General features: G+C 34.7%; 1 protein-coding gene across 1 annotated transcript; it reads left to right on the top strand.

Annotated features, from left to right (window-relative positions):
• Positions 1-2,060: 2,060 nt before the first annotated feature.
• LOC108321204 (54S ribosomal protein L24, mitochondrial) lies at positions 2,061-9,985 on the top strand. Its single transcript, XM_052868431.1, has 4 exons — positions 2,061-2,326; positions 4,640-4,723; positions 7,334-7,543; positions 9,317-9,985. The coding sequence occupies exons 2-4, from the start codon at positions 4,704-4,706 to the stop codon at positions 9,735-9,737; spliced, it is 651 nt and encodes a 216-aa protein (XP_052724391.1). The 5' UTR covers positions 2,061-2,326; positions 4,640-4,703; the 3' UTR covers positions 9,738-9,985.
• Positions 9,986-10,312: the final 327 nt, after the last annotated feature.

Below are 10,312 nucleotides of genomic sequence, written 5' to 3'. Positions count from 1 at the left end.
GCTGCTGGGGTAGTTTAGACAGGTCAATTGTGACTTGTTTGAGTCCTCTAAATGGTTAAAATCAGGTTCAAAGTGGTCAATTAGGATTTGGGTCTCGAAGTTGATGAAATTGAGGTTTTAGAGTAGGATTTGATGCATAAACACTTTAGATTGAGGATAGGAAGGTCTAGAATCATTTAGTCAAGTCTAAGTAAGTATATACAACAGATTAGGAGTGTTAGAAGTTGGAAAAATTGAGTAGAATTGGTAAAGAGGGGTTGAGTTGCATAATTTTGCAGAATTTCGTTCTGCAGATTATGCAAACTCGCTGTGCAAATGGATTCGCATAGTGAGTCACCTTGGCGAGATGCTCTCTGCCAAGACACTCGCATAGCATGCGCTATGCGAGTGAAGTGAGAGGGTTGCTCTCTGTTTCTCAATCCGCATAGCGAATCAAATCGCCATGCGACTGGTTGGGGTCTGGAATCATTATTCTTTTTATTCGAACAACGAGTGGGTCTCACTTTGCGAGTGTGTAAGAAGTCTGAGTCTCTGTCTGAGGTTCTTGCATAGCGAGTTAGGACGCTATGCGAGGGGTTGGGGTTGTTACATTTCACACTTTATTCGCATAGCGACTAAACTCGCTATGCGAGTGGTTATGAGGAGTTGGTCTCGGTCTAAGGATTTCGCAAGGCAAGTTAGGTCACTGTGCGAAAGTGTGCGCTATGCGAGGGGTTCAGTTCTAGTTTGGTTCTCTTGTGATCTTAAGTTGTTTTAAATGAACAATTGAGTGTTGTATGAAGTAAGTTGTAGTTGTATCATGTAATATCCGTTGTGATTGATGTATGTTGTAATTAAAAGTGTAAAGTTCAAGTGTGGTTAATGGACGTAATTCCATGATCTTCAAGGAGAGGAGACATGGTGGTGCCCTATGTTGTGATTCAAAGTGAAATCTCTAGTTGAGATTCAAGTAAGTTTATAATGGATGTAGGAGCTTAGTCTTGGGGGTTATCCTGAAACTCCAATGGTCTTTCATTCTCAAGTAGAGAGGATTGATCCATGTCGTGAGGAGTAGCAGGAGGTCCTGGTCTTGGGTGCTTCCAGTATGGCCCAAGGTGAGTGATAACGGACTAACCTCGTGAGTGTGATAAGGTGAAACCCATTGGCAACAGCTTTGCAAAGCAGTAGAAGCCACCACGAGTGCACGACCCACCATAGCTCGACAATCATTCTAAGTCCGGACAGTCAAAGTTAGTGTGGTGTTATGTGTAAAGGGTTTAAGTGATGTGAATGAATAACATGTTTGTATGAAGTTAAAGGAATTGACGTATGATTAATCTTTGTTTAAACTAGCTTACCCTTTTGTGTGCTTGTGTTTTGTATGTTCTGTTGTTCTTTTTCTGCAATGACCATCCTTTGGATGTGAGCAACAGAAGAAGAGGTTTCTCTAGAGCAAGCATTGGATGGAGGTGATGCTGCTGAGTAGTTGCTTTAGTTCAGTAGAGCTTCTATATAGTTTTGAATAGTTTTCAGTTTGTATATAAAGTTTTAAATTTATAATTATTTTTGAATGCCTGTAAAGATATCACTTTATACCCTAGGTAAATAACTGTAGTACTTTATCATGCATGTAACTTCTCTTTAATATAGTCTATATTATATATTTTGGGATATTACAAGAAGCAAGACAAAAATTTCTTATCAAAATAAGGAAAAAATTATTATTATTATCAATAGATTAGGAAAATACATAAAAAAAAATAGATATCCAATTATTTTATGAAATATACATTTTTAAGAAATTAAACTCAAACACTCGTCTAGAAATCATTCCTTTTTATCATTTGACGTGATAATGCTATATAAATGAAAATCACAATTGCGCTTAAATATATTATTATTTTAAATATTTTATTTTATCTTCAATTTTGATTATATATTTAAATGATTTAATTAAGTTTTAAATATACCATAAATTTAAGTACTTATTCGTATTAAATTTGTTTATTTACTATTCAATATTATTTAATTATAATTAAAATGGAAATAGACGAAATAAGATCAGGAGGCTCATTTTTCTTCTACTCTTCTTCTATTCTATTTTCTGGTTTCTCTCTTCTCCCCTCTCTTTTCTCTTTGGTTTTCTTTTTTTAAAAAACCCTAGAGAGACAAAAGGAAGGGTTGCGGCGTTAGTGAGAGTAAAGAGCATTCCATGACCGTTTGGGATGAAGGAGTGAGAAACACTGAGAGAGGGAGTGGTGGTATACCAGAGAGGAGATGTTATATTTGGGAGACAAAGATGGAAAGCGAAAGTAGGATTTTGGAGTAAGGGAAGAAATCGGAAAAGGTATGGGGAGCTTGTCTTTCTTGTTTTAATAAGCTGGAAACGTTTGAAAACAATTGGTGTTCGTGGTTTGATTCTTTGGAACCCTTTCGATATGTTGGTTGTTCCAAAAATTATAGATATATGTTGTTATACTATCAGGAGCTATCTTGGTTTGATTTGGTTGTTCGAAATGTGATAATGTATAATTTTTATTGATTTGTAATTTTTTTGCTACATGGGAATCTTAATGGGTATTATCTCTGTTAAGTAGAAAAGTGAATATGATAGTTTTGTGGGTGGAAATAGATATATCATGTGTTTTAATTTATAATTGTAAATTAAGAATTTGATATTCATAGTGGATATAATTATGAGCTGGAAAAATAGGTGTACGCTTGGGGATGTTTAAAGGGTTAAATTGGGTTGTATGAATTCTTTTTGAATTAGTGCATATTGAAGTTGAATGGTCTTGTTATAATCTGGAAATTTGTGTACCTTGGATGAAGGTTGTGGTTGTTTCCGTTTTCAGTGAAATATGAAAATGGTTGGGTATTACAAGTAGGTTGTCTTAGGTGTTAATAAAATGATGGGTAATTTTATGGTTTGGATTCATTTATTTAATATGTTGTAGAACAATGATTATGGGGAGCTAAATCTCATTGAAATGCCATTTGTGATTGTTAAAGAAATTGCGAAATGGTATCCTTATCAATTTGGTTGAATTGAAATGACTTGGTTGAATGAGTGAATGAATTGTTATACCCTGATGAACATTCGGTTTAATGAGTTTGTGTGTGAATAATGTGAAAGACTACATGATAAGTTGTGTATAATTGTGTGGATAAATTTTATTAACCTTATCATCTTGTGATTCTTGGTTAAACCATTGTCTGGGTACGTTTTTGATATAATGTGATTGTGATTATATTAAAATCTTGAAAGAATTATAATGAACAAAAGGATGATGTGTTATTGGTTCTATGATTGATAGATTCAAATGTGTATAGATATAAATCTATAACTTGAACAATGTAAATTTATTTAACTTAGCTAATTTTTTAATTTCGAGAATACATGAATTGTATAAGAGGTTGTATTAATTGTATGTGCTCATTGGTATGTCTTGTTTGTTTTAATAGAAAGGAAATTAAATGTGATCGATAATAGCTTGTAAATGGGCAATTAAAGTAGTATGAATAGTTAGGATTCATGGGAACAATTGTCTGATGTTCTGTATGGTCATATTGGGTTACTCTATTTTACTGAATCATTCATAGGTATTACTGGGTATTGCATTTGATTAAAATATTGCTGCTGTCCAGAATTTTATTTTGTTGCTGTTTAAATTTTGTGCAATTGCTGTATCAGAATTCTGCACTTTCTGTCATTACTGTTTGCTTGCTGTTTTCTGTAATGTTGCTGGCTGTTTCAGCATTTTTTCCTTGCTGTTTTATACCAGTAAATTTTGCTGTATTGGACTGTTGTGGTTGTTGTTGCCACATTAAAATCTTTGTTGTATTGGGCTGTTTTGACTGCTGTGATGTAGTAAAATCCTGGCTGTTTTGATTGTTATTACTGCATTAAAATCCTTGTTGTATTAGACTGTTCTGACTGCTGTGTCTGCACTAAAACATTGTTGTTTTGTAACTTTATTGGGCTGTTTTACCCATATTACAACACTTCTGTTTTGAGCTGTTTTTGAGCTAGTTGAATCATGGTTGGTGTAGGAATCGAGATTGTATGATTTATACATTCATGCTTTTGCCAAAGTTGAGTTCAGAATTGGTTTATTGTGATATAATTATTTTGAACCACTGATGTTGGTTGGTTACATATGCTTGATATACTTATTTGGAATGGCCAAACTAACTGCTGATTGTACTGTTATGAAGTATGTTAAGAGGATTGGTTGCGGTGATCTTATTTTTTTCTCTCTCAAAGGTACATTAGATGTGCTATATGTATTATTTGTTGCTGGTGTATGGTTGCTATGACACGTTGAGAAATCTTTTGTATTACACAAAGTGAAATTTGGACCTTAAAGGTTAGGGCAGTTATGTTAAGAGTCTTGTGTGATTAGTGAGATGGCTAGAGAATTACTCTTGAATTACTCAAGAGTAGTAAGTGGCCTATAGAGTTAGTTTGAATACTCTTAAGGTTAAGGTCTATCTTTCGCATGCAAGAAGTAGTGTAAAGGAGCTCTCTTCAGTTTGTGAGAGACAATAAGAGTGGGTTTGAGTATTGTTGCTTGTTTATTCCTATTATATAATATTTATGCTAGTTGCATGCCTAGCTCACCCATATATTGTTTCTGTTGTTTATGTCGGTGACGAGTATAATGTATGGGTTATGCGGGAGCTCATATAGGAATGCAAATGCTACTGGAGCTATATGATTGATGAGAGAGGGGTTTACTATGTGAGTTTGCTTTCAAAGTTTTATTTACTTATGAAAAGGATTTGTAATACTTTCTTGATTTTCTTTAATAATATTGCAAAATTATAAGATTTTGCTTTAGATTTTGATGCACTTAAGTGACTCCCAGTTTTGGGACATTACATTGATGGTATCAGAGCAATGATTTTGAGGCTTTGGGGAGTGAGCTCATCTAGGTTCTAACATGTGACTCTGATGTTATAGTGTTTCATGATATGTAATGCTTAGTGGAAATGTTTGGTGATTGCTTACATTGTTTGGTTCTATGCTTGAATGTTGAACGAAATTGATGGTGCTGTTAGTGATCCTGATGTGGTTATTGGGTGGCTGATAATTCCTAAGCTCTGCATAACAGATGTTCTGTTTTAGAATCCAAGAAAAACCAAAGTGGGCCTTAGTTAACAAGAGGTCTTTTTGAGCAGAATTGAATTTAATTCAATAGTAGAACAAGATTATTAATCCTAAAGTTACTTTCTGATTAATTGTAATTAGTTGTTTTCTGCTTGTTCCTTAATTTCATAGTTTCTAGTTCTTTATTTTACTTTTGCTGCTATGTTAGTGATATGTTACAGCTTAAATTACATTCGTTGCATCTTACCCTTCATCGCCCAATTGTTAAATCTTTACATTTGCATTTGAGTATGCATTGGGAATTCTAGTTTCTGCATAATATAATTGTTGGAAGTCCCACATCGATTAGAGATAAGGCCAAATTATAATATATAAGTGCGGTGCAACCTCATCTTACAAGCCGGTTTTGTGGGGTTGAGTTAGGCTTTAAACCCACTTTCTAATAATAATTAACAGTCTGTTTTAGCATTTACCCAACAGAGGATTTTTTTTCGTTTCACTAATCTTTTAGTTGAACTAGTTGTAGTTCAATATTGAGTTGGTTACATCATTGACATACCATTTAAGTCATCTTAGTACATAGACACTGCATTCACATTTTCTTACCTAAGGTTGCCATGCTTATGGTTTTAACATTGGTTTCAAAATGTGATTTTGAGTTCTGCATATATTGCTCCTGATCACTTTGCACTTTTAATATCTTCTCATAATTCCAGACTTGTTCACAACATTGCATCTGTATAAATAGTACTTTAGGTTCATAGAGGCATTCATTCAAACAGTTTAATAAAAGCTGCATCTACATTCATACAGCTCCAATATTGTTTTAATATTACGAATAAATATAATTGTATGAATAATGTGATTAAATATGAACCTGTACCTTGAATGAATGTCCGTGAAAATGAATAGGAATTTTGTTGAGATGATGAATTATAGTTTAAAAAGAAAATAAGATTGTGTGGAAGGTTAAAGTGCAGATTTCAAAGAGGAATAAATGACTTTAATTTGTGAATGTGTAGTAGTTTTATTTTCGAAAAGATGTTGGTTGAGTCTAGACGTGAGAAGTGATATATAGATGGTATGGGATAGAAATAATGCTGTACGAATGGAAGGAGAGTAAAGAATTTATGATTGTTTGAAATTAGAATGAACAAATGTTTTACTACATTTTTGGAGCAACTGGATGTTGGAAAGATGTGGAATCTAGTGTTGATTAGTGATCATTAATTTTTTTACGAATGGTAGTAATGTGTGGCTGGATGGTGTGAGGTGATTGGTTTTATAAAGTGAATGTTAATTACATTCCAAAGTGTATAGTCTGTTTGTTATTCTTTAAATTCTACTTTGGACATAACCGGTTATGCAATATTATTTGAGGTGACTAGTATAAATAAATATAATACTAGTTGATAATGAAAGAAAGGTAATGGGAGCTAACTTTTGGTCTTTTGGTTTGGCGTGTTCTTGATTCATGAAGATGTTCTTGATTCATGAAGATGTTCTTGATTCATGAAGATGTTCATGGGATTGATGAAGATGTTCATGGTTTCGAATCTGTGGATGGTTTAAGCGAGTTTAAGCTTCTGATTCTATGTTATTTTACTCTCAAATCCATGATTTTGTATGAGTGGTGAATTTAGTCAGTCGAACGGTTTGTTTGATGATGGTATGCTTGAATGGTTGATCTGAAATTGTTGATTTTATGATTATGAACATGAATGATAAATGTACGCTGTGGGAATGTGTAGAACAAAATCTGTATGCTCCGTTTATTTGTGGGTACTTAGTTGTATGTTGTTATGGATCCTCATTTTTGGGCGTTCTTGTGACTCTATTGAGTAGGGGCAGTTTGTATGTCTTGGGTAGAATTTGTGCATGATGTTAGGCCATAAGTCTGGTTGAGTATATGATGGATGTGAGTATTCTGGTATCTGTGATGATTGTTGATGAATTTTGGGTCTCTGGAAAGTCTGGGATGTTAGAGGAATTGGTTGAATAGACTCAAAATCGAATCTGTTTGGATCTGGAATAGAACCATTCGCTGTTTGAATAACGTAATCTGTTATTATCCATTCTTTTTATTCCTTCGTCTGGTTCCTCATTTCATTATGCACGCTATTCTCCAATATTTTCGAATGACCGAATATAAAATTCTGCTAATTGGAAATACTATCGTGCAATTTGTGTGGTTTATTTTCTAAGATTTTCAATCTAACTAAAGTGTTTTCCTCGGTGCAGAGTGATAGATAAAATGGCGTTCAGAGGAAAAGAAATGATGAAGAAAATTCTGAAGACGGTGGGAGAGAATGGTTTGAGTCAAAGAGATAAGGAAACGTTGGAGAAATGCATGCCTCGAAGCAAGGTTGTGATGAATCGCGCCAAACGTGGTCTATTTGCTGGGCGACACATTCAGTTTGGGAATAGTGTCAGTGAAGATGGCGGTAACAAGTTTGTATCCACTGCTCCGTCTATTTTTTTTTTATTTTATTTTGGTGTTAGTTTCTTCTGGTACGAGTCATGACGGAAAGTTTCATGTTGTAGCTTCTGGTGTTAGATCTATGTTTGCGGTTTCTGTTGTTTTATAAGTGTGTTAAGTTACTTTTTGAAATGGAGTTAGTTGAAAATATGGATTGAATGGTGATGTGTAGTTAATTTTTCTATAACTCTATAAATTTCTGAGCATATTTTTCCCCCATTGAAGTAATAAATTCTACATTTCACGTTGTGATGGGAACTCTATGGAAGAGGGGACAGCTCCAGTGGAAGAAGTCAAATGTAATATTTAGAGTTGTTCTTAGTTGATGTTTTGGATGAAGCTCTTTGTAGGTAAAAGGATAGAACAATTTGAAGGGGTGAAGAGATTGAGGGATAAAGAGGATAAGGTATCCTAATTAGATTAACTACAAAAGCTAAAGCATTGATACAAATGCAGCTTTCCAGAACCTTTCTGGTTTCAATCCCTCAAAGGATGTAAGATCCTCACAATCTGCAACGAAGTAGAGCCGTGAAAATATTCCTTCCCTGATAATCTTAGTGCCTAAAACCTTCTCCATAAACGACCTTGGGTTTCTCTGACTAGGGCACCACAGAACAGTGTTTGAAGTACACTGTTGCTATATTTTGCTCAACTTGTTCCTGACAAATCCTCTGCAGCTGATGTTTCCCCAAGAACTACCGAAATACATGTTGAAACATAATTGGCTGTTGTGCAATGCAAAACTTACTGTGCATTTTAGTAACTGGTCAGTCAACTTTTTTGCATCCATCATTGATGAGCGTGTTGTGAGTTGTGTGCTATGATTATGCCTGTTGTGTATAGTCCTTAAGTAAGTAGTATGACAGTGGTCAATGCCATTAATTCCGAGATATATTGCTTGCATGAAGATTGGAATTGTTTTTCCAATCCTCTATCCTTTGCATGGAAGGCCAGCTTCCTTGCATCCCCCAGCTCAGTGGGTGGCTGCTTTTTCTAGAAGAGGGATTCTCTAGACTAGGCTCTCTGTTTTTCCTTATTTCTCTGTTTTTCTGCTTCCATTGCATAACCCCTTTGTTAAAATTTTCAACAGTATAAATAAAGGATAACGTTCTGGATTAAAAAATGTGAGAGTAACGAGCTAATCATCTCTGGGTTCCTAAAAGTTGGATGGGTAAAGAGAGATGATTGATTTGCAAGTTGCCTCTGCACTTGTTTAGTACTGGAATCTGATGCATGTTAAATTGCCGAAATTCCATTTTCCATGCAGGCAGGTTGCAATCATTAATTTAAACTGTCAATTTCTTGGACTCTCCATGGATCCAACATGGGCAAAGTTTTCTTTGTCGACCCTTTTTTCAGTGATTATAATTCTGATTTAGTTCTATAATGTACTGATTATTTACCTGTTCCAGTCATTGTTTATATCAACTACCATTGTTGAAAACTTGGTCTACAAAATTCTTTAGTCTGAGATGTTAAATAATGAAATTAGTGATTTCTTGATGGTCAGCACTAATTATGTTTGGAACTATATGTCCTGTTAACAGTTGCTAATATTTGCCACACCAAATATGGAATGCAAAAGTTCTTTTTGTAGTATGTACAATATCTCCCGCACGATAGTTATGGGTTCAATCTCTTTGTTGTTTGTTGGTTGTACACTTTTATCTTAGTAAGTTCTTTTACAATTTAAATATGTTAGAGAGAATGAAGTATTGATGTTCTTTCTCTAATGCTTTTCACAGGACAAGGAGAACTTGGAAACCGAATGTCCAGGAAAAGCGGCTCTTCAGCTACATCCTAGATCGTCACGTTCGTGTTAAAGTGACCACACATGCCATCCGATGCATAGACAAGGCAGGTGGGATTGATGAGTACTTGCTGAAAACTCCTTATCACAAGATGGACACTGAAATGGGCATTCTCTGGAAGGCAAAAATTGAGAAATTGTATGAAGAGCTTGGCCAAAAGGAGGTTGTATTCTTTTCACCTGAGGCTGAAGCGAAGTTTGAGCAGGACTTTAAAGATTTGAAATTGTCTGAAAGGGAAGCACAAAAGGAGGTCAGAAGAAAGATGTACACTGGGATGAGCAAGCACGAACGGGTTCCTATTTCGTATATCTTAGCTGCTGACAAACTCAAAGCTGGAAGCGTTGTTTCTAATTAATGTATGTTGTGTCAACTGATACTTGCGGTGTAAGCTTTATTAGCTCAGAGTGTGAAAAATCTTTTATTTGATTTTTGGATCATAGTGGTTTCTTCAGATATTCTTGTTGAAAAGCTTTAAACTTTGGGTAGTGAAAAGCATAATCTATTATGTCAAAATAATAATGTAGTTCTATTTTTCTAGCGAGACTGTATTTCCCGAGGTGCAACTTGGTAGAAATCAATAAAAAGGGTAGTGTTCTCACGTTATTTCTTGCTTTTCATTTTTCACATTGAGACCTTCTGGTCTGTGCTGCATACTGGCAATGTACCAGAGTCAAGTTGGATATTGATAGGAGCTTGGATTTAGAATAGAATTCATGGAGACTGGTTTTTAAGGAGAACCTCTAGGTTTTGAGCGATCTGAACTCACCCATTATATGTATGTCATTTCACTACCTAATTGACTAACAAAAAATGGAGTTTCCTGCTGCAGCTTCCATTTTATTAACACTGTTTTCATATACCGCAAGAAATTGTAGTTAATATGGTTATAAGACCAGTACAATTATATATAGGCATAGTTTTTCCGTAATG

This window comes from Vigna angularis, chromosome 9 (assembly GCF_016808095.1).
Source record: "Vigna angularis cultivar LongXiaoDou No.4 chromosome 9, ASM1680809v1, whole genome shotgun sequence".
In the NCBI taxonomy this organism is placed as follows: Eukaryota; Viridiplantae; Streptophyta; class Magnoliopsida; order Fabales; family Fabaceae; genus Vigna; species Vigna angularis.
The sequence above is the reverse complement of the archived record's forward strand: the minus strand, read 5'-3'. Positions and strand labels throughout refer to the sequence as shown.

Excerpts from the sequence above, each read along its gene's own strand:
- LOC108321204 (XM_052868431.1), top strand. The coding sequence starts at position 4,704 with ATGAGAGAGGGGTTTACTAT. Across the intron at positions 4,724-7,333 it reads ATGAGAGAGGGGTTTACTAT|AGTGATAGATAAAATGGCGT; the intron begins GTGAGTTTGCTT and ends TCCTCGGTGCAG. Across the intron at positions 7,544-9,316 it reads AGTGAAGATGGCGGTAACAA|GACAAGGAGAACTTGGAAAC; the intron begins GTTTGTATCCAC and ends TGCTTTTCACAG.